Source organism: Hippopotamus amphibius, chromosome 15 (genome assembly GCF_030028045.1).
Source record: "Hippopotamus amphibius kiboko isolate mHipAmp2 chromosome 15, mHipAmp2.hap2, whole genome shotgun sequence".
In the NCBI taxonomy this organism is placed as follows: domain Eukaryota; kingdom Metazoa; phylum Chordata; class Mammalia; order Artiodactyla; family Hippopotamidae; genus Hippopotamus; species Hippopotamus amphibius.
The window spans coordinates 64170760-64195747 of NC_080200.1; the positions used below are offsets into that span (position 1 = coordinate 64170760).

Consider the following 24988-nt stretch of genomic DNA (forward strand, 5'->3'; position numbering starts at 1 on the left):
GAGGAAGACCATTATGCAGACGCTTATGGAAAACTATGGTTGAATTCTGTGTCTTAGCATCATGTATATGGTCATTAAGTCCTGGGCAAGAGCTGGAGAGGACAGAGGAACTAGGAGAGCCCTGGAAATGCTCTTATTTATAGGATAGGCTAGATTTAGGGAAGAGAAAACAATAAAGGAGACTGCAGGAAGAAAACAAAGGGGAACAATGCCATGGAAACCAAAGGATGCAGAATTCTTTACGTGCAAGGGCCAAGCATACCCATGTGGTCAACGAGATAGGATGCAGAGAAAGTCATACTCAGATCTGGGAACAAGACGCCTGGTAGTGAATGTAGGAAGAAGCAGCTCTGTGACATGCGTGAGGTTAACGCCAGAGGCTGGTGATTCGCGGAGGGAGAGAAAATAAGGAAGTCTAGTTAGAGAGTGTGGAACATCTTTCTAGAATCTGGGCTATGAAATTCATGGAGGTAACTTCAGAGTGGGAGGGTGACATTGGATTAAGGGATTTATGTTTGTTTTCAAAGACATGATGGGTTTGTGAGTGTTTCAGCACTAGTGGGAGGGATTCAAAGGAAGACAGTGATTCTGAAAGCAACTGGTAGTTGCTCCCTTCACATCTATAGAGTCTTCTTCTCCACTTCCTCCTCATCCTACTTACTACTGCTACTACTGTTATTATATCAGTTAGTAAAGAGGTAGTCAATGTTATTAACAGAGAATAAACATTTCATTGAATGAATGGTCAAAGCAAAACCAAAAGTTATCAACGGATCTATAAACCTAATAATTCTCACTTAAAAAAATCCCTTGGGTATCCACTGAACTACCTGAATTACCCATTCATTGTATCTGCTTCTTTGCTTATCATATCTGTCGTGTTTCAGGATGAAGAAGCCACATGTTTTGTATTTCTTTTAAAATTAATTGGTACTCCATGCCATTGAAGCTTTTGCACTTTTAAGAATTTAAAACGTTTTAAGTTTTAAGAATTTAAACCTTTAGGATCCAAATATGGTTTATGAATTTAAATTTAATTCAATAGTGCAAACACACTCTACACAATCTCTGAAGACAGCTGAAGCTGCTTTGCCAATCCTTTGCCTTAGACAGTGTGGGAACCCGCTTCCAAGACGGCCCCAGTGATCCTCACCTCCCTGTACTGTCCCTTCCCGTGGGTAGGGCCGATTTGTGTAACGGACGCAATACTGCAGAAATGACCTTCCAAAGCTAGATCATAAAAAGGTACTGCAACTCCCACCTGGGGAAGCAGGTGCGCAGGTTGTGGGGACCCTCAGGCAGCCTGTGAAGAGGCCCAAAGATGAGGAATGGGGGCCTCCAGCCAACAGGGAGTTACCTGCGCACTAGGTGAGAAGCCATGTCGGGAGCAGGTCCCCCAGCGGCCTGCAGCCTCACAGGAAAGGCTACGCCAGAACCACCTGCTCCCAAACTCCATCCCAAGGAAATCATGAGACGTTTATTGCTCTTTAAAGCCACTAAGTTTTGGGGTAATCTGTTCCATAGAACCTGATAACTAATACAGATGTTATGCAGACCCTCCAACAACTGCCCGAGACAGTGGTGTCTTCTGTTATTTTACAGGTCTGTTCTTCCCGGATTACATCACAGCTACTTAAAGAGAGCCTGTGATTCTGTTTAGATACAGAAGCATTTGTCTTTACACATTTTGAATACCAATAAGTGACTTAAAGATATTTCCTGAGATAGAAGGGCACTGCGGATTTTCTGGCATTTAAGGCTGGAAAGAGCAATTTCTAGCATAATACATCTTGTGAATACTGTGAATGGTTTTTCTTTAATTATGAGGTAAATGCTTAAAAACCTAAAGGCAGGCTAGGGTTTTAAATAATTTTACTCCTTAGCATGTACAAACATTCTCTGTGTGTTTATCTATCTATCTATCATCTATCTACCTATTTATCTATCTATCATCTATCTATCTACCTATCTACATAATCTATGTGGACATATATATATGCCCACATAGTTCTTTCCTATTAAAAAAATTTACTCCTGATTCCTCATTTATTCAATGTTTTTTTCTTAGTTCCTACTTGATATGCAACTTTTTTCCCTGTTACCTCTCTTTCACTATGCATTTTTCATTGTATATTAGCTCTTTGTGTGCTTGGGCCATACCTTTTTCTAAAATCATGTGTTACAATGAGATTTGTCTTAGCAATGTATACATTAAGCTGCAATTAAATTAGTTTCTTAATAAACTTTAAAAATTCTTTCCCTGAAGTAACCAGACTGAAGACAGCATCATGCCATGGAAAAGGTCTGGACTTGGGGGCAAACAGTGCAATTCCAGTTCTAGACAATGCTCAATGCATTTTAGCTGTGTTTGTGGTTCTTGGTATTAAAGTACTGAATTGGGGGTGGGGGGGAAGGGGCTGAGTAACCCTGACAAGCCAAGGGATAACATGATGAACGAGGCATACGCACAAGGTACTTTCTGACATCACCCAGCCAGGACAGCAAGCACCACTGCAACAGAATCCAATAGAAGGCAGGACAGCCCCCCAGAGATGTGGTATCAGGAACGGGTGGGCACAGAGAATGGTGAGGACCAGAGCACCCCCACCTGGGGGGGCACCACTCTGCGGCAGCTGGAGATGGATGGGGAACACGGGAAGGAGCACCCTCTCCAGACTGAAGTGAGGACCTGCACGGCTCCTCTCTAGAGTTCAAGGGAGAAGAGGTCCTACACCACCCTCCTTCCTGACCACCATCCCATGTTAGCTTTTCAGTTAGTGGGATCCCAGGAATGGCTTCCTGGGAAGCATATGACTGTGCCACTCTCGGAAAAGCCGTAACTTTCAACGTAATTTAATTAAGGTGCACGTTGGTCCCCTGTGATGCTGGGTACCGGCCACACCCTGGAAACCCATCATTCCTGATGCGCAGCAGAACACCCAGCTTCCCTGGAAGGTGCTGTCTTCCCAAGGCCCTGCCCCGGCCAAGTCCGTCTTGAGGAACAAGTCCTTGGGCCTAGAGCCCATGCCTCTTTATTCTCACTGCAACACTGAGTCCTGGGTTCCAGAGACACCCTGCCATCTGCCCAGGGAGTTCCCAAAATAAGGGACCCACTGTCCACCTCTCTCCCTCTCTGTGACTGATGACAGAGGAACCCATTTTCTTATCTTAATGTGAAGGCCTGAGAGGCAGCACACGGGTAGGTGCAGTGGTCACTACATGCAAAGATGAGAAGTTCCAAGTGCCACACGGCACTGTAAGATGTGGGTTCCCAGTTAAATATGTCCCCCACGCGGCGTCCGGCCTCCCAGGCTTGCCGCGGAAGGAGAACGGCGCAGCCGCGTACCTGACGTTGGTGTGCCGCTTGACGTACAGGTTGTGAAAGTTGTTGGTGTTCTCCATCTGGCCGGCTTTGGGGCCCTGCAGCCGCTGGATGATCTCGGCCTTCATCTCCATGGCGATGTGCGCAGGCAGCAGGGACAGCAGGAGCCGCTCCTGAAAGCAGGAAGACCGAGAGCGGTCATGCAGCCAAGGTCACAGCCAAGGACCATTTGCCATCATCACTGATTTGCAGCGGGGCCAACTTAAAGGCTCTTTCCAACAAGTTAAAATACAAGTTCTAGAAGCATATAGTGAAACAAAAAATTTCTAAGGTCAGAATGTGTTATTACATTATTTATTGTTTACTGAGCTCTAAGCATGTGTTCTTCAGTGTGGAGAGTAAAGGGAGCCCTAGTTATTTCCCCAAGGGTATTATTTATCTATTTTGAAGTAGTGAAGCAGAAATAGTATTCGACTGCCAGAAACCAGTGGTCAGTCTAAGATAGAAAACACTCATTTTCGCCTGCTTGTTCATTTGAGAGAGAAAGTACACGCCTTCTTGCACTTTAGAAAGCCAACCAATATCCCACATTTCCTAAGTGAGTCACGCATTTTCAAATATTTCATTTCCTCTGTGGTGACCACCCAATCTTCTTGAGTGATTCTACACTATTATAAAGACAGAGTCAGAAATATTAGCTTCTGAAAAAAGGTCATCTATGAGAAACTATAGGTGGGACACAAAGAAATGATACCATATGAGCTTTTCTTGTACTTTTAGTCTTTAAATTCAGCAAATTTGGTACACAATAGCATGCGATATTACACGTTTTAGTATGTATTTATTATAGTTCCAATGGCACTTTTCCAGTCTCTTCAAGGAAACTACTGAAATATTTTTTCTGAGAAAAAGTATCACTGAAGGGCAAACTTTGAAAGTTGATATTCAGCCCACAGTACTTTAAACATGAATCTATTATAGAAAAACAGCATATTCTTCAGGTATTGTGGAGTTAGCTACTGGTATTCAGTGTGTACAAACAAACATCTGTTGAATGAAACATTTTCTCCTCTTCCACATTTTCTCGTTTTTCCTTTAAAAAAATTTCTTTTTGGTGGACAAAGTGGTGAGAGAGTAGAGGAGGGCTGGGGAAGCTGGGCTCAGCTCCGAAATCCACTCTCTGTGCCCTGGGCCCACCCACAGTGCACTCAGTTCGGGGCTGTTGCGCGCTTTCACAAAGGGAGCAGAAGCTGGGCCAGGGATGCATCTTGAAGATGAAATGAGCCTCACCACAGCCCATCCCCAGCCTGCTCTCAGGAAAGACAGGTACAGAGGCAAGGGAGACTGAGTGGGCATCTGCGGGGGGCCTCAGGGCACGGCAGGGAGTGTTTCCCCATGAGCTAGCATAAGCCAGTGCTGATCCTTTGTTCGTTCCTTCCTTCATTCGTTCACCCAATCAGAAAACACCCATCCCTGCACATTCAACGCCAGACCCCTTGATAAGCACTAATGGTAAATGCAAAGATGAAGGAGACAGTGCTTATGTTTTAAAATCAGATTAATGGCCTTCTTGGTCATAAATACCACGCCTGGGCAAAATCTGGGTCAGTGATCTTCACACAAAGGGAAATTTAACTACTCTGCAAAATAAGGCAGTGATTACTTTGGGGTTTTGTCTCTGGCAGACAATGCCACTGTGGGTATGGGAGAAGGAGTGAAAGACTGATGCAGGGGGAGGGGAGCCCCCAGCTTCACATCGCCAGGCTGCATCCAAGGAGAAAGAGAACATGCAAAGTGTCTCCTGGTTGAAACGTAGTTGGTAAACATCGGCAAGCACTTGAAATTGCACTTTGATTTGATGCCTGTTCTGAGCTCGAATTCCCTTCTGTTATTCTCCAAAATTCACTCTTGATCTAACACTACAGCAGCAGCACATTTGCTTAAAGGTGAGGAGGTGAGTTCAAATTTTGGACTTAAGCAAACTGTTGAAAGAGCAGGAAAGGTGTCCTACCGTGTGAGACATCTCCGCACACAGACAGGGGCCAAGATAAGCAACAGCAGGAGAATGGAGAATAACTGAGTCCAATAACAGAGTAAGAAGTCAAGCGATGTTTTGGTTTGTTAACAGAACAGGCAACCCCAGAAAAATGGAGCCACTTGGAACTCAGATTACCAAGAAATTAGTAATGATGTAAAAAATAGATGGCCACATTTTAAAACTTAGAAGGAAAGCTGTGTCCTTGTTACACACAAATTGAGAGTTCAATACATTTGGTTGATGATCTAGTGTCTATACATGTCCGCTCCCTCTCTGATCTCAGAACCCACATGAAAAGACAGGGGGGTTTATTTTTTAAATAAATGGCACTTTACTACCTTTTGTAACCTTAATACAAAGAGCTGTTCCATCATCTACTCATCTTTTGCTACCCACCTGACAAATACATATATTTGCCATATATTTTCATTTTTCTATGTTTTGGCTTCTGTGACGAACCAGATGGTTAGACATTTGGGAAGTCTGAAAGTCATAAAACACGTGATACATCCAAGGAAGTACTTAGACGACAGACTTTGTCCCTTAAAGTGTGGAACTGAGTGATGCTAAAGCTGTATTCACCTAATTCCACTTTGGTAGCTACTGAGCTCACTGTATGTATTGAGCAACCCTGTATGAAATGATCTCTCTTTCTCTGTCTGTGTATTGCATGATGGGATGTGAGGTCAAAATATTATAAAGGAGTCATAATGTTCAAAATCCATTTAAACAAATAGAGGAAACCTAGCGAGGAAATCCTGAAATCGCTGTGGACAAAATCAGAAGACCCGTCTGGTCACCCTCTCAGACACGATCAAAGCAGCCCCAGACGGGAGCAAAAGGAGGCATGTTACTCAGAGATGCCATCTCGTCTCGGTCAGAAAGCAAGTAGACACTGAATGCAAATGTGTTAACTTCGAAAGCAGTGACAAGAAATACTGGCATGTAGGAATAAGGGATTATGAATCTGGTCTAGGCTATGTATTCAGATATCTCAGTGGACCCTGTATCTGTGAGATAGCTGATGATTGGCTTAATTAGATTAAAACCAATTTTGTACTTTCTGATGGGTAATGCATGAGGCAAGGGCTAATAAGAAACAAAACGCACCGGTCACAATGCAGTAGTTGACATCGTTCTGCATTTTTGTCACATGATGATAACCTTATGATAACCCGAGTGTCCACGGTGGTTCAGTGCAGTCAGTCAACTCTCCCAATGTTTATGTTCATTTCTAGTCATCTCTCTGGAGCTGATGTTGTCAAGAGTCCTAACCATATCCCCTCTGCCTTCCTTGGAGGTCACCTGCAGCCTGTTCCTTTCTAAATCTACAGTTTTCTATGACTCAGCCAATGAGGAAGCAATTGATGGGTAAATACCCCAGCTTCTGCACCCACACCCCTTGGCGGGCAGATCTGAGCATCTTCCACTCCTCTTTCCGAGAGTCTCCGGATGGACTGAGCCCCTGTTGCTGCCAGTTGCCCCTTTCAATAGCTGGAGCTGGACCCTCCCTGGTCCACTCCCTCGCTTTGCCACCTGGAACCACTTCCCAACTAAATATCCACACCCATATCCTTGCCTCGGGGCTGCTTGGGGTAAACCTAACTGAGACAGAATTCTAAGCATCTTCTCTCTTCTACCTGCGTTCGGTAACAAGAATACGCTAAACCCAAAGCACACAGAGCCAGCCTTTCCTGAGAGACAGATTCCAAGAACAAAAGAGATGAATCAAATATAGTAATTCTCTTTCATGCCCATAACTTCATTTAATGACCAAATGTAAATCACGATCTTTACTTTAGTCCCACATGTAGACAGATGACTCGCTTTTTATAGGTAGTTTGAAAAATACAGGAAATCAACTCCATATGTTGTGTAAACCAAGTTTTTCTTTTTGTGTGTGTGTGTTAAAGAATCTGTGTGAAGTTAGAACAGAATAAAGATTTTGGTAACAGCCAGCCAGCCAAAGAAAAGACCCCAAGGCTCTACTATCATGGGATTCTGTTTCCACCGGTGGACAGCAAGACCTGTGATCAGAGCCCTTGGACAGGATCCGTGCTCTGGGGTCTGGACACGTCCTCTTGGTGATCACAGCATTGGGTAATGGGGTAAGCCTTAAATAAAAGCCTGTCCTTGAACGTGATGAGTCAAGGCACTTTAAATGTCTTTCTTCTGTTATAAAATGCTGTGCTCTGAAAAAAAAGCACAATATTACAGCATACATGATAAATTTCATCTCAACTCATAATCTGACAAGGTTAATATTTCCATTAATATTTCAGCTTTTTGCTAATATAACTATGTGCCCTGCCAAATTATCTGAAAACAACACAAACTTAAGTGCTTATATACCAGATATAACTTACCTACATTATCTCCAAATACATTGGAGAAATTCCATAAGGGGACTTTTGGAAAATCAAGTTGTCACAAAACTGATTGATGTGTACCATTACTATTTCTTTCTCTTGCTAGAAAAGATTGTCTAGCTACAGAGAACTTGGCTAATTCCAGCCTATTCAAAGGATAGCCAATGAATAGCTTGGCCTTGGTTTGAGAGTTCCATTTTAACACATCTCTTTATTAAACCTCTAACTATTATTCATCAGTAATAAATTTTTCCGAGAACTCGTTTTCTTATATTGTGCCTAGCAGAAAAGCTACAGAGTACGTAAATTTCAATGCACTATTGATCAAAATTCAGGACACTCTGCACTTCCAACAGTTTCTAATATAATGAAACAAAGCAGATACTTAACTTTATATTTTATGCTATTTTTGAGATTATTTCAGTTGATAGGAAAATCCAATTTAAGCAAAGATGACTTGTACTTAAATTTTGAGCTAAGATATAGTGATGAACATTATATCCTGTTCCTTCATTAAACCATGCATGCAATAAATATTTAAATCTATTGTATTTTTCAAAAAGGAGGATGACAGGGACATGCTCTTTCATAAGAATTAAAAATTTTTCTCTTTCAAAATTCTCATTTCTAGTTAGTTCTTAAGTGCAATTCAATTACATCAGGGTGCCAAACTAAGTCAATAAATAAAAGGAATAGTCTTATACATTTCTCTTCTCCCAACAGAAAGTAGCGACCAGAATGAACAGACTCCAGATCTCTAGGCAGCCACTGCATTACATGCGGTGCTGAGGAGACAGATGATGTTATTCAATACTGTTCTGCAGTATGAAAGGACCAGGTATCCATTCAGAATCAAATGCTGAAAACTCTGTACTTGGGAAACACCTGCCAGGGATGTGCACGTATGTCCGTCTCTTCCATCAGCTCTGTCTTCTCTTGCAGCCAGCTTCATGCTTGCAGGTCTCAGAGAAGAAGCATCCTCTGCTGGTACGAACCTCTATCACCTGCACGTCTCTGAAGTTAAGGTCTCATAACAACTGCTATTGCTGCCGTTGCCCGTTATCAAATTTAGTTTGTTTCTCTTAGGTCCATCCTCAGAAATCTTGCCTCACATCAATCAATCAGAACACATTTAACACTCTCATTATCTGAAAGGTCTTGCTTTATCTTTATTTGCCTTTTACAATAAAGTCAGTCATCATATTCACATATGCTAGAAAGTAGCAGCACTTTATAGTGGAAACAGCGCCTAAGTAAGAGTAGATGTGAGTTCCTGCCCTTTCTCTGCCCCATCCTAGAAGGCCTCAATTAAATTACCCCAGCCTTTCAGCCCCAGTTTGGTTGTCTAAAAAATATGCCTGTTGGACTCGGTCAGTTAAGGTCTCAATGTTTCGGTAAGTTCCCATAATTTTATGGAACCCAATAGGTACTTTCTAGAATTTACCTCTCATTGTTTCAGCATCGAACAATTAGTGACACAGAGGAAAGGACCCAAGTGCTCACAACCCAAGACCATGGCCAAGACTGTAAGAACTTCGGGAAAGGAGAGACCACTTGAGATCTTGACAAAGAAGACAAGGAGGAAGCTGGGTTTGTCTGGTTCTTTTTTTTTTTTTTTAATGTATGTATTTATTTATTGCCTACGTTGGGTCTTCACTGCTGCACGCAGGCTTTCTTTAGTTGCAGTGAGCTGGGGCTACTCTTCGTTGCGGTGCATGGGCTTCTGTTATTGTGGAGCACAGGCTCTATGTACGTGGGCTTCAGTGGTTGTGGTGCATGGGCTTAGTTGTTCCGTGGCAGTGGGATCTTCCCAGACCAGGGATCGAACCCATGTCCCCTGCACTGGCAGAAGGACTCTTAACCACTGTGCTACCAGGGAAGTCCCTGTGCTGATCCTTGAAGCGTGACTTCAACAAATCAAAGGAGAATGAAGAAGCGTCAAGAGGTGCATTGTGTCATGTTAATGGCCACTGTTTGTGTGTGGAGGCAAAGTCAGCTTGTTTATTTCACAGCTTAGGAAAACTGAAATGCTTTGTGCAAATTAACATCAATATGCACTTCAGCAAATCCCTGTTCCCTTTTACAAAACAGTATGTCCTTTTGTTGCGTTCATAAATTGTTGTCTCATTTTATAAACCTTGGTCACATCCAATTTAATTTAAACATTTTTGATCAAAAAAAAAAAAAGAGGCCAAAATAGATATAGGTGTGGCTCAAAGTGGGTACAGGGAGGTGGTATTCACTAGGGAGTCCAAACCAGATGAAACGTGCATCTTCCAACTTTATGGCCACTGACTGCTCATCCCACGCGCTTCGATTTGTAAGCTCAATGAGAGGACTAAGCTGGCTGAGAGGCTTTTAGAGAGCACATCATTAACAGAAGATGGAAAGAAAGAAACGATCACTTCCATGCGATTACTCACCAGTTAGGAGAAATTAGAGAACAAAAGGCCAATCAAGTCAAATTATAAATTATGTCTCTAGTCACAGGTGACAGTAAATTGATACTTCTAAACGTGAACTGTTACCATCCATCTAACTCTAAAATATAGCCTCTAGTGGAAAAAAACATCACTCATAAGGTAGAAGACATTCTGTCCTTGGGCGGGAGACTAGGGAGGTTCTGCTCTGTTCCCTAAGATAAGAGGCATAGCGCTGCTCCCCGACTGGAGAGCAGGGTGCACGGCTGCACAGGTGCCCAGAGCAAGATGGCGGGAGGGTCCGAGAGCATCACACGCGTCTCCCAGGCAGCTGCTCCCACGTGCTCTGAGACAGCACAACTCAACAGAAGTGCTGTGGTATCACCCAAAGGAGACCTCATCATGCAAAGAGACCTCCACACTCACACGCTGTAAAGTAAAAAAGTAAAATAGTCCAGAGTAACACTGATTCTGGTCTGATGTGCCTCTCAAATGTCATCTACCTACACACAGGGAATACCCTATAGCCTGAAACAGGCAAAGCCAGCTGAAGAAAATGGCAGAGAGGAGGTGTGCAAACTGACCACACGCCTGGATTTTTGAGAAAAGAAAAACTCATGACCTACAGGTGGCCAGGTGAAGAAAGTGGAGATGCTGGTGGTACCAACGATGGAGGGAGATGATAAGAAGGTATAGATGTAATATGTGGGATCAACTGTAGTAAATATGGCAAGAAGTAAAATGGAATATTTTAACGTTCAAATGCAACCCCTCAAAGAAACTGTATGTCACAGATGACCAGACAACAATGTAGTTATACACACACAACACTTGCAGTAACTGAGTAGTTGCTCTGAAATATACCTTTCTTTCCTTGCCCCACTGACCATAAGCCTGGCCACGTGGTTCAGTCTGACCAATGAAATGTGAGGGGCATGATGTGTGCTTCTTCTGAGAAGAAGCTTTAAGAGCCAGTGTAGGGCTCACCGCACTTTCATTTCCCTCTCTTTGGGGGACCAGTAATGTCCCAGGAAGAGGCTACTGTGAGCCTGGGTCCCATGAAGGATGCCAAGTGGCAGCCCATCTACACTGGACAAATACCAGGTCTCCCGTGGCATCATTGTTGCCAGCCCCTTCGATTTGGGGGTGCTTTTTGCCACAGCACACCCTAGCTATTCACACAGATGCAACACCACGAAGGGCGTGCACACCAACCCACGAGCTCGATCCTTGTGTGCACACAATTTTCGTGCATGTTCTGACTTGGTCAAATGTCTCTTACTCACTCACTTAGGCACCTTGGGGTTGCATGAAGGGATGTAGGACGTACACAGGGCAGGAATTTCCCCACCCAGGGTCAGATGTTTCTCTGCAGCTATAGAAAACCGATCACGTCTCTGAAAGACTTTTTTGTAAGGAAAGGCTGAAGTTGTGAGAATCAACCCATTCTACTTGGCAATAGGTGTCATCCTATATACACACTGCTGTTGTCTCTGTTCCCCAGTCAGTGTCTGCTCTCATTGGATGCAAAACAGTGGGCTCTCATCAGCCAGACAAGTGCCCCCAAACTTAAGAATGTGGGCAGCGCCATGTCACAGAGCGACGTTCACCCCATCAGGCATGACAAGTTCTGAGAAAGAGCACGGGAGTGTGTCTGGTGGGGTCCAGAGCTGGGTCCCTCCTTGATGGTGGCGAGACTGCAGGTTCACTCCGTTTAATCCTTCAGAGGCTTGGGATTCTAGTCTGGAGCGGGCTGCTCGGTCTAAGGCTGGGTTTTTTGGGGTGTTTCATGTTATGAAACCATGATGAGTATAGGAGAGGTGGGGAGGGGTGAGGGTGGATGCCAGAGGCTGTGGAGTTTTGGAGGTGAGACCAGTCCCTTCAATGTTGCTACTAAGTGTGTCCTCAAGAAAGGTCTATAAATTCACATTTGGGACATTCAGAATTGTTGCTCATGGGCTTCCTAGGTGGCGCAGTGGTTAAGAATCCGCCTGACAATGCAGAGGTCACGGATTCGATCCCAGCTCCAGGAAAATCCCACATGCCGCGGAGCAACTAAGCCCGTGTGCCAAAAAAAAAGAAAAAAAAAAAAAAACAATGCAGAATTGTTGCTCAAAGAACAGACCTCCATCTTACCTGGAAATGAACTTTCTTCTATTCTTCCCAGGAAATTACAGAACTACTCTACTTGAATGCAGTTACTGGGCTCTCTTATAAAATTTATTTTATTGAAGTATAGTTGATTTATAATGTTGTGTTGGTTTCTTGGTGTACAGCAAAGTGACTCAGTTATATCAATACTACATACATTCTTTTTTATATTCTTTTCCATTATGGTTTCTTACAAGATACTGAATATAGTTCCCTGTGCTATACAGTAGGACCTTATTGTTTATTTATTCTACATATAACAGTTTGCATCCGCTAACCCCAAACCCCCAATTCTTCCCTCCCCTCCCCCCTTCCCCCTTGGCAACCACAAATTTGTTCTCTATGTCTGTGAGTCTATTTCTGTTTCATAGATAAGTTCATTTGTGTCATATTTTAGATTCCACACGTGAGTGATATCATATGATATTCGTCTTTCTCTGTCTGACTCACTTCCCTTAGTATGATCATCTCTAGGTCCATCCATGCTTCTGCAAAAGGCATTATTTCATTCTTTTTTTTTGGATGAGTAATATCCTACTGTATATATGTACCACATCTTCTTTATGCATTCATCTGCTGATGGACGTTTAGGTGGTTTCCATGCAGTAGTTTGCTCTTAATTCAAGATTCTTTTCCCTATTCAGCAAATATTAAATGACTACTTTCCATGGACCAATTCCAGTTCTAAGCTATTTGTAATCATTATCTTGCTTAATGCTTCCCCAAACCAAGGAGGTAGGTATTATTACTTTCCTCATTTTTACAAAGAGGAAACTGAAGATGAAAAGGTTTGGGGACTTGCTAAGTATCCCACATCAAGCAGGTTGTGGAGTCAGGATTTGAACCCATGGAGGTGGTCAGTGGGTAGAGCTCTTCTTTACCATCTAGGATAAGAGACAACAGGTAAATAGGCATAAGAAGAAAGAACAGTTCCAACCAGTGACAGGAGGGATACTGTTCCACATGGTAGTGTCTCCAGGCATGATTAATTCCCACCACAACCCCCGCCATTTTTTTGGGAGGGGAGGAGAATAATCCTTTTTCCTAATTGTGCTAAACTTGGAGACTTGAACCACAAAGCAAACTTGATCTTGGGGTGAGTCTCGGTCTCCACAGTGTTGACAGCCCTCAACTTCTTCCTACCCCCCATTCAAACCCCTGCCAGAGGTGCTCCCCGGGCCACACTGCGGCACAGAGCAAATCCTAGCGAATATCGGAGGGCTTTCTTTGAGCAGGGAGGGAACCGAGGAGATTTCTGGAAGAAACTGCTTGTCGTTTCTCTCAAAGGGTTGGCATGGTGAGGTCCCCTTTGGGTGATGTAACAGCACTGGTGTTGGGTTGTGCTGTCTCAGAGCACGTGGGAGCAGCGGCCTGGGAGACGCGCGTGATGCTCTCGGACCCTCCCCCCATCTTGCTCTGGGCACCTGTGCAGCCGTGCGCCCTGCGGCCCAGGTGGGGAACAGAGCTGTGCCTCATCTTAGGACCTCCGTAGTCTCCCACCCAGAATTGAATACTTTGTACCTTATGAGTGATGTTTTTCCACATGCAGGACTGAATCCTGAAGTGGGCCTTGCTTTTCCTCTGCTGCGAATGCAAACCTGAAGAGCTGGCTTAGAGAGGTGATCCGAGGACTCTCCAGCGCAGAGGTAGGTGTTCACATTTCTGCTTATTTGTCCTGAAAAATAAAGCCTCCAGAGAAAAGCCTCCTTGCAGATAATACCCTTTAAATATGGTGCCTGCCCTCAAACACTAATTGTCCCCTTGGGCACTGATACAGTTGATACCAAGAGATGGACCCATCATTTCTGAATTACATCCACTTATCAGGGAAAGAATAATAAACAAGGGAAGAGAGACAGTAGAACTGCACTAATTCTCATTCCGCTCATCAAGCAATGTCCTAAGCATCCTCAGATACAAATTAAAGATGCAAGCGGCAAATTGTACAGCAAACTCACCACGGCAAAAAAATTAGAAAGGCTGTCAACATTCCTAGAATTTTACTAAAAGTAACTCAAATGAAATGATTGTGTTTCAAACTCAGGAATGAAGGTGCTCTGTTGCTGCAGTTTGCTGGGCTGTTAACTTGTTACGCACCTGACCTGTGAATCCATACCGTTGGCACGTGATAATTGTTACCTTTTATCTTTGTCTTTAAAATATACATTTTTGTAATCAGACTGCAGATTTTCTCTCAAGGGTTCTCCCACCTAAGTTTCACTAATAGTTCTGTCTTCAGAGAGAATGATGTCAAATATTAGCTAAAAACACTGATTCTGGTTCAGGATCGCAGATGCAACTGTTGGGTGCTTAGGGCAGCACATCCTCCCAGCCCAAGATATGCCGCAGTGACATCGTGGTTATTTTGAATTAAAGTTACTTGAGAAACAGTTAGTGCAAAAAGGATACTACAACCCACCCTCTCTGCCTCCCTGAAAGCAGCAAATAAATCTCCCGTGTGAAAGGTAGACGTCCAGGGCCAGGAGGGAGAGAAACATCCTTATTGCCAGGGATAGGGAATTCAGGGCCGAAAACCCCCTACAAACAAAACCTGTTACTTCTTTAATTTACTACCCCAAGCCCAAACTCTGTTTAGATTCTTCACTAATTAAGCACCCAAGCCTAAATTTCTTTGTCTTGTCAATTTCTCAGAAATGTATTATTTCTTTGTCTAAAAAATATAAAACCTGCCTGCTTTGGCCCCTTCTAATGTCCTATTTCTATGAGAGCTCCGAAGGTATGAACTAAATTCTTATTTTTTTCTTCTGTTCATCTGTCTTGTATCAATTTCATTATTAGACCAGCCAAAATAACTCAGAGGAAGGGGGGGGGGTTTCCCCCACCCCAACACATGGCTACCTGGTAAAGAAAAATAAATTGTGGCTCGAAGCTTCTATAATTTAAGAAAAATGTCTGTAACAGAGTTTATCACTAGTTGCATATGTTGATAAGTCAAGCTGGAATCATACAGGTAATGTAGTAGGAAACCTTGACTTGGTGGGTTTGTGAATTCACTTATTTATTCTAAGCATATGCGTTCTTAAGAATTCATCAAAATTTTAAGCCCAGAGGAAGCAAACTGGCAGCCCGTGGGCTGAGCCTTGCCAGGCAGATGAGCTCTGACTGGCTTGCAGGGAGCACACGTGCATGTTTTGTGTGGGTACAGGCTGAAACAATTTCAACACTATTATGAAGGGCACGTAACTTCATTGTACACATTCACCTTGCCAGCCGCTTCTCTAAATCTGACTTCTCACCTTCAGCACCACGGGCATTTGGGGCTGGACAGTTCTTTGTTTTGGGAGACCGTCCTGCACACTAGCTAACCCACAGACCTAGACCTAACCTGGACTTTAGTAGCTCCTACCCGCTGGATGCCAGTAGAAATCCCATCCCCATCCGTGACAACCAGAATCACCTCCAGGCGTTGCCAAATGCTTCCGGATGGGGCGGCGGTGGTGGTAAAAATCTCCTGATTGAGAACCATTGCTCTAAATGTGAGACTCCTCCTTTGGACTTCTAGCCACACTACCTGTCCCCAGTGGCTCCTCCCCTTTCCTTACTTCATTCCTTTCCTCCCTGGACTCCACGGTCCATCACTTCAATTGCCTCCTTGCCTCAACCCTCCCAGAATGGAAGAGGACACCTCCTTAGGGCATCCCTTGGAAGATATCATGGCTTCTGCTCATACTGGCCAGAGGTCATCATAAAGCTATAATCACAAGGGATGCTGAGACATGTCTTTGTCCAGGATGGCATGTGCCCAGGTGAAAAGACCCTCTTAGTATAGAAGAAGGAGAGAATGGACATTGGGAAAAAAAACAGTGGTCTCTGTCACATGCAGAGAACTCCAATGCTTCATTTCCAAGATGGAAACCATCGCCTTCCCTCCCAGAGCTGCTCCTCCCCTGGGAACCTTAGTGAAGCCAAAGGCTGATCATCTGCCCAGCTGTCCAGGCTGAAACCACTTTTATCCTTGGTTACTCTTCCCTCTTATCACCCCATGTCCCGGGAAGCAGCGATTCCTGTCCTTCACACTGTGGAACTTGTCCCTTCCCCTTGAGCTACCAACTGCTACTCGCTGTTCTCAGTCACCCCTGCCACCCATCTGATGTGTGGGTCACCTTCTAACTCCCCTCACCCTTTCTCTTCTGCAGCAGAGGTCTTTCTAGAATGTGAAGCAGCCAAAGCGGGTCAGTCCCAGCTCTGAATGCTTCTACGGACAAATCCTAAATCCTCCAGTATGTCACAAGGTACGCTATACCACCGTGAACCCCACCTCCTTCACTGCTTCCTCCCTAGCCTCGAGCCTGTGGTCCAGCTCTCCTGAGTCACATGCAGCTCCACCCTGCGCTGCACTCACCTCCTCCCTGGAGACCATGCCCCCCGGGACCTGGACCCCAGGCTCCACCCATCCCCCTGCACCCGCACACACCACCGTCCTTCACTAAGGTCAGCCCTGTGAACTCTTAGGTCACGCTTCTCATCCCACACCCACCTCCTCTGTCACCTCCTCCCTGAGAGCTGTCTGGTTAGGTGCTGTGCGCTGTTTTGGCATCCAGTGTTTACACACAAACTCTAATCATCTGTTTACTTTCCTGCCCAAAGCTGTAGATGTTGCTGTGCCCAAACGGTGCCTTCTTCAATATTCTGTCCCTGGCATGGAACACAGAGCCGGGAACACAGTACACACTCAAGAAACATTTGTCAGAGGGACACAGGGAGGAATGTGTGACTGTGTGACTAAGGCCTCATTACACTTTGAATAAGGAGGCAGCTCATGAAACAGCCTGCCTTTTCAGTGATGAAAGTCAGGAGAACATTCTGGCCTCAGCTCTGTCACTCATTAGTGGATGGGGGGTAACAAAGGTGGACAGTGTGTAACTTCTTTGGCTGCCAGTGTCCCCCTAGCAGCCTGAGAGGTGTTTGAGTATGTTTGTGCTGTCTCCTCCACTTTGAGCTTTCTCCCACTCTGTAAGGCGTCAGGAGGAAATAGGAAGACATCCTTTGAGTGCGGCAGCAGAAAAGAAACACATTTTGAATTTTTTTGGGTAATTTTGAAAAACTCGTGATTTTCTTCATTAGAAGAAATGATGGGAGAATGTACATAACAAATACATGTATATACGTATGTTATGTATGTGTATAATATATGTGCATCTATATGCATATCTATGTACCTGGAGAACTACAGATGTCTTTTAATTTTGTCACCACACACGCTGGTTGGCATGCATGCATTTACATTCTTTCATGTATTTTTCTTAAAAGTGTTCTTATATCTGACCTTTCTAGAGCCGATGAAGCGGACACTCTCCTCTTCATTATGCTGCAGGTACGAATTCAAGTGCTCACGTCAATTACGCCGGGGAGGCGCCTCCTGTCTCTGACTCAGTGTGATGAAAGGCGCACAGCCCCCCAGAGCACAGTGTGGAGGAGCCGAAGAGGCAATGAATAACTTATGAACGGCAGCCCTGCCACAGTGCAAAGGGGCAAGGTTTCTGCCAGGAAACAAACACCGCCATCCGCATGGGAGTGAAAGTCATGGCTCATGAGAAGATGCTATGTTACACTAATTATGTATATATTTAGTGCGCTGTTCTGGCCCTACATTAAATTAACTGCATCAGCATATAAAAGCTTGGAAATTTTCTCAACTCTGTCATGCTGATAACAATATTTGTTAAACAGTAAACATTTTTAGGAGCCCTAAATTGACGTGAGAAAGGCTGGTATCTGATACAATATTGAATTCTATGCAGTGATTTCTAAGGAAAAGAGTATCCTATTCTCAGCAGCTCTGGTGCCCCTGCTGATGGAGCTCAGGCCTGATAAGGATTAGGGATGTATCTGAGTTCTCTGCTGCTGCAAAACAAACTGCCCAGGACTAGTGGTTTGGAACAGCGATGCTTCTTTTTCTCCCTGTCCTGATTCTGTGGACCAGCTGGGTGGTTCCTTTGCTGGCTTTGCTGCGGGTCAGTCACGTGACTGCTTTTAACTGGAGGGCTGGCCTGGCCGGAAGGCCCACCCTGGGCCTTTCGATTGTTTGGCAGTTGCTGCTGGCCGGCAGCTGGGCCTTGGATCTTCTCCCTGTGGCCACTCATCCTCCATGAGGCTGCGCTGCTTTCCTGACGGTGATTCCAGAAAGCAAGAGGGGATCTCGGGGCCTCATAAGCCCTTGGCACGGACTTTGTCAGCATTCGTTTCCCACATTCTACTAGCCAAAGCGAGAATCACGCCCACCCAGATTCAAAGGATGGCGAAAAACGGCGGTGTTTGCCATCAGACACAGACTGATGACAGATGTTTCCAATATTCATGATTCCAAAGGCAAGCAGATCCAAGGGTTGGGTAATTTCTACAGGCCCGGGAGGCCCAGGGCCTCTCCATGAGGGACCCCCCCGCCCCAAGCCTAGATCAAGTCAAGCCTCACTGCGACTTTCTGTGAACTGCCCTGGTGTGCAGCTCTGTACACAACTGATCTCTCTTCTCCTTTTCACCCAAACACGTGTTGCAGGCTGGGCTGACACTAGGTAGGGTAAGATGCAGGACGGGCTCCTGGCGAGGGATTGAGGAGAGTGCTACTTTATCCTCTCTACGATGCTCACGTTTTGGTTTCTACCTCGGATTAACACTTGGCAAATAATTCTTAGAAATGGCTTAGAGCAAACAAGATAGACGATGGAAAGTAAGCAGCTGTCTACAAGTGCAGTGAGTCACTTTCAGTTTATTTTAAGATTGTTTTAGACGCAAATTCGTATGTATTAGCTCAGTAAAAATGGGTTTTAAAAAAACTAATGTTCACTTTTTTGTCAAGAAAATAAACACAATAAAAATTAGGATAGGATGAAGAGATTTCTTAAAATAAACAGTCTGGAAAGGGAAGGGGAAAACTAATGAAATGGCATTCAGATATGTTTCAGATTCACTTGTAAGTGATCCATTGAAATATCTGGGACTGTTCTGTTATTGAGTGATTTTACTAAACTGCTTTTCTGGTAGCTGATAAAAGCATACTGCACCACATTACCTGAAGCAAGATGTTTTTGCATATGAAATATGCAGTTTAATGGAGCAGAAGCAACCAAAACTTTCAATTCAACGGATGGACCTCAAACCTCTTATTCAACTTGAATTCAAAATCATGAAACTCTCATAAAATAAGATGTGGGATCCTCAGACATCCGCTACTCAATACTGCCAAACTACAGAATAAAAGATCATGTTTTAAAGTACCATACATTTAAAAACCGAAACAGAATTATCTATTAACTTTTGAAATAATTACTTCAAAAAAAATCACGATATCAGCTATTTGTATTTACAGATGTTCTACTGTAGCCGAATGCTTTTATCAGCACAACTATGCACTTGCTGCTGTAATCTGCTTACAATATCAACACGTTATCAACAACATCAATGACGTTACTGATCTAGTGAACTCACCAATCCCTTTCACTGCAGTGAAAGAAACTTCTGGTCTAAACATTTCCACCGTGTTCCTCATCTGATCCAGCCTCATCTATGCAACTTCCCATCATTTCATTCATAACATTCCAGAGTTGGGTCTGCTAATTTCTCCCTGAACGCTCTCTACTATTGTATTTTGTGTTTTGTTTCATTCTTCCTTCTTTGAGATTTACTCTTGCCCCTCATCTTAAAGGGGGTGAGAAGAGCCCTCTGCAATGAGACTGCTGTGGGGTTAAAAGGGTTAATGTTCAGAAAGGGCTTAGAACTTGCCCGGCAGGCAGAAAGGCCTGTACCTTAGCCTCCATGATCAGAAATCTCCTTACACTCGTGCATGGTTCTGTTCTCTGAATGAGGATTTGTTTCATTGCCAATAATGCCTACTTGTCATTTAATTATTCTCAAATTCTTTCACTTACATCGGTTCCCCAGTTACAGTCGCAATTACCTTGAGGGGAGGGAGAAGCGTGCACAGATAATGCATTTTATTTACATAAACATTTAAATTTTATCTGCAATTCTAGATGTTTTTTACAGTTACTAAATGATCAGTAATTATGGCTGTGTTTGTTGATGACTATAAGTATACAAATAAAATTGGTGACCAAATACAGGTGTCATATTAAAACTATAGGGCAGAACTTTCCTCTCACAATACTGAACAGAATAGGCCAACATTTATAAAAAGCAACAAGGAAAATTCACCAACTGCACAACAACACAAAAAAGGGCATGACCCAGTAACATCAACTCTAGGAACCAATGGCCAAGAAGAGAAAGAGAAGATTCCAGAGCTGAGCATGAGGTAGGCTATGCTTGGCTCTTAATCCAGCTCACCCTCTCAAGCAGTCCCCCTGGGCAGACAAAGTCCAGAGAACTCTTACTAATCCCAACAAACCCGGAGAAAGGCAGACTCAAAGGCATTCTCCATTTCTGACTGAGGGAGGATGGAGACCACCGCAGGGTGGAAACAGTATGGCTGTTTAAAGGTGCGCCTACTAGATCCCAAAGAAACCAGGGAAAAAACCCGTCACTACTGCATCTGATCCAGGGAGAGGAAGGGAAGAGTGGTAGGGGTCTCAGTCTACACCAGTTGTTGCAGCTGGGGACAATTCTGTACCTCCGTAGGGAGCACTGGGCAGTGCCTGGAGACATGGCTGGTTGTCACGCCTGGAGGATGCTACTGGCACATCGTGGGTAGAGGGCAGGGCACAGGGCAGCCCCACCACAGAGAAGGGTCCAGCTCCATGTGTCTAAAGCGCTGAGACTGAAATATCTGCTTTAGGTATCCCGTTTCATTGCTTGTCGCGTTCATTGGAGGTGCTTAAAATTTGGCTTTCCTGAAGAACGTGAGAAAATTATTGGGTCAATAAAATCATATCATAATTCTTGTCCTCTGGGAAGCACTGGAATCACGAATCTTGGAGAATCACCCTGATGTTATTGCTACAAGCATAATTGGGCTATTTTGTGTTGGACAAGACAAGGGGTGTGCCTACCTCTGTGTCACGTCTGATTGCCAAGGTGGCCACGTGACACCGCAGTAGTTTTCTAGAGCTGTTGTAAGAAAGTGCCACAGTCTGGGGGCTTAAACAACAGAGATGGATCTCCTCACAGTTCTGAATTCTGGAAGTTCAAGATCAAAGTGTCGGCAGGGTTGGGTTTCCCCGAGGCCTTTTTCCTCGGCTTTCAGGTGGCTGCCTTCAACTTGTATCTTCACACGGTCTTTTCTCTCTGTGTGTCTGTGTCCTAATCTCCTCTTCTTACAAAGACACAGTCAGATTGGATTAGGATCACTCTATTGACCTCATTTTAATGCAGTTTCCTCTTCAAAGACTCTGTCTCTAAATACAGTCACATTCTGAGGTCCTGGGATTTAGGGCTTCAAAGTATGAATCTGGGGGGATCCAGTTCAGCCCCTAACAGAGTCCTGCATCCGCAGCACAGAGAAGGAGGCGGTCAGGATGCAGGGCCCCCACATGGCTGCTAGGGTCCATGAGCAGACAGACATTCCCTGCTCAGTCTTGCTCCCCACGGCCTCTTCACCTCCAGCACCTCACTTGCCACTTGTTTAAACATTCTCAGTGTCCTCAAATGTTCTCCTCTCTCTTCTCTAATGGTCCTGGCCCCCACACTGCTGCCTTCTCTAGATCCCTGTCATCCAGCTGCACCCACACGCCTAAGCAGCAGGAGTGGCCGCTGGGCAGCTCCCGAGGCTCGCCATTTGGCAAGGAGGCGTTTCCTCTCTGGAGAGGTGGGATACTAGCATCTTGTAGCCTCACAGGAAAGAAGCAGATTCTAACACCGGGAGGAAACGGTGCCCGACACACAGAGCCTCCACCCATACAGCCTTGAGCAGGGACTGGCAAACTTTCTGTAAAGGGCCAGGAAATGAATAGTCAGGCTTTAGGGGCCAAGCCACTTCCATTACAACAGCTCGGATCTGCCGTCGTAGCAGGAAAGCACCACGGCCAGGGAGAAAATGAATGAATGTGCTGTGAGCCAACCCTTTATTTCTGGAAATGGAAACCTTAATTTCATGTCATTTTCATGTGTCATGGAACATTACTGTTCTTCTGATTGTTTAAAAAAAATCGTCTAACAATGTAAAACGCTTTCTCAGCTCATGAGGTCATTACAGAAGCAGGTGGCAGCCGGATCTGACCCTCGTTGAGCTATGGCTTGATGATTCCTGATGCAGAGAAACTTCTCTTGAAAATCACACTTAAAGGCAAGGCAGACACATCAGAACGGTCACTGACAACTGTATAGCTTCAACCAAAGGGCATTATTATTATTTCCATAATCTCTCTCTCATATGCTGCTCAACTTTACAATAAAATCCAGAGAATAGATCTTGGAAACTCTTAATTTCCAAGTTCCAGCTGAGAAGGAGAGCGTAGGGGTTCCAGGCACGTGCTTGGATGTTTTCAGGTCTGGAAGCAAATCCCAGCTCCCCCACATCCTCGTGTTTTGATGGTACCGACCTATGCAGGAATCTGGATTTAAACCCACATACTGGATTTCAGTGACTGGTTGCCCTAGCAGTGGCCATCTCACCACGTGACTAGGATGACGTTTGTGCAAGATGTTTACTGCACAAAACCAGAAGATAAAAGTTCGCGTCTGAGCTGACCACTACTTTGGGTGAGACTTCAGGCCACACTCTCACCTCCCTGGGCCTCACTGTCCTCACCCTAAAACAGAGAGTCTGGATCAAACAATTCCCAAATCCTTCTCGCTACAGAAGCTGGTGAAGCAATAGTTCTATAACACTTATTTTTAGATAAAGCAAAAAAAAAAAAAAAGTCAACTTGAGCTGCAAACAAAAGTATCTCGTTTCCCCACTCAATAGCTAATTCTCCAGCAGTCAGAATTCAGAACACATGTTGCTTGATTTACAGTGGCAACCAGTAATTTGTGTGAGAAAGACTTAATTTAGAAGAATGCAAATGTCATTTTTTTTCATAACCAAGTGAGAGTTACAATTAGTTTGATTCATATGCTGTCATGGACATCTCCACTGCACGTACAGCGAATAATACGAAGTTTCTTCAGGCAGCTCTTTGATGGAGAGAACTATTTCTCAGTTGTGTAATTAATACTAAACATAAATCCTCCCCCATTTTCCTCTTGACTCTCCCCTGCCCACTGAAGCATCGTCTCCTATGAGTGGATCACTAAGGAGAGAAACCACAGAAGAGGCTCACTTCGAGTGAGTTTTGCTCCGAGTGCTCAACCTTTGGGAAATAGCCAGAATAGGTACATCGCAGTGAAATATGCAAAATAACCACCACCAACAAAAAAAAATGCCTCAACTTTTTCTCCCATTTTCACCTATATCTTAACATGTAGGAAATTTTAAATTTATATCATCCTTTCAAAACCCAGATGAATCAACATGTTTTCCAATGTTTTATGTAGAAATCAAGGAGATATAAGACTAGGTTTAAAATAAGAATGATTATGCCATTGATAACGGAAGAATCGAAGTGCTAATGATCATTTCTAGTTGCAAAATTCCTCCCTCGCTTGTCTGCTATCTGTCTGACTTGAAAGTTAAATAAAATCACACAGGGACTGATTTCATTGGGAAGAAATAAAGAACTACTCACCGATCAAATCTTAGAGACGTTATTATATGGGACGGCAGATATAGGATTAATGCTGTTTTTTTAGAATACGTTAGTGTGTACACACAGCTCACATACATTGAGACATATACTCTTAGTATATAAAACAGGTTTGCATTTTTTATTACAGAATTAAATAGTATAATAGGGTAGGTCTTCAATAAAGCCTTTCAGTCTGTACATATTTTGTCACAGAAATGAATATAACAATTATTCCTTTAAAATATTATCAGATGTTTTCCATATAATATGCACTCAGTAAATGCTGAAAGAATGAACACTATTTTGAGATACCATCTGAGTTCCATTGGGTTACAGCAGCCTCTTAAATTGGATAAACACAGAACAAATTAGGAAGAAGCAGTGTGTACAGGAGGGTGGGATGGAGGAAGGACCACCATCCTTCACAACCGGCAGGCTTTCCGTCAATCAGGTGCCCGCAACCCTGAGATGGAGGCCAACAGCTCTCCCAGTGCTACGGGACCTTCCTTTATTACACGTCTCATAGTTTACACCGCCTATCTTTAGGTTAACTATGCAGTGTTTTTCACATACTAGGCACTGAATTCAAATAAATACATTAAAAACAGACATTCAGTTAATGAAAAATCAATACATTTTTAATAACAAGTCATCTGTCTTGGGCGGGTACCACGTGCCAGGCACTGAACACAAACCATTAACCCCGAGGGAAGCCCGTGCATTCGGGATGTTATTATGGAAGAGGACCCGAGCTCACACTGCCCTTCACCCTGCTCGGCCTCCACTCATCTATACTGTTGATTCCTTTGGCTCCTCCTGTGTGTATTCCCTCTAGTTCTTTCTCATTGCCTCCCTTTAAGAAGTGTCCGTAGTTTGCGTGATTCCCACAAAAATCATGCGTCACACTCTTTCCTACCATCAGACCCACTAAGTCTACTTACTCTGCTTCCTAAACCAGGCTGCAGTTAGACTCAGATAACGTTCAACATATGTTTTAGGAAATGAGTGGAGCTGTGATAGATTCTGGGCTATTCCCAAGTTAGTAATGACTGAGCAAGTCCTTAATGAACATCACGTCTCTCATCACAGTTCACATCTTTGGGTCA

General features: G+C 44.0%; 1 protein-coding gene and 1 pseudogene across 2 annotated transcripts in view; both read right to left on the reverse strand.

Annotated features, from left to right (window-relative positions):
• The window catches only part of ADCY2 (adenylate cyclase 2), a 401037-nt gene that overhangs the window by 137421 nt on the left and 238628 nt on the right, over positions 1–24988 (reverse strand). For both annotated transcript variants that reach the window (XM_057708770.1, XM_057708771.1), the window contains exon 5: positions 3347–3495. In XM_057708770.1, the coding sequence (XP_057564753.1) occupies positions 3347–3495 (149 nt within the window). The remainder of the gene's footprint in view (positions 1–3346; positions 3496–24988) is intronic.
• LOC130837161 (developmental pluripotency-associated protein 2-like) overlaps positions 18123–24988 on the reverse strand; it is a 39705-nt pseudogene continuing 32839 nt past the window's right edge.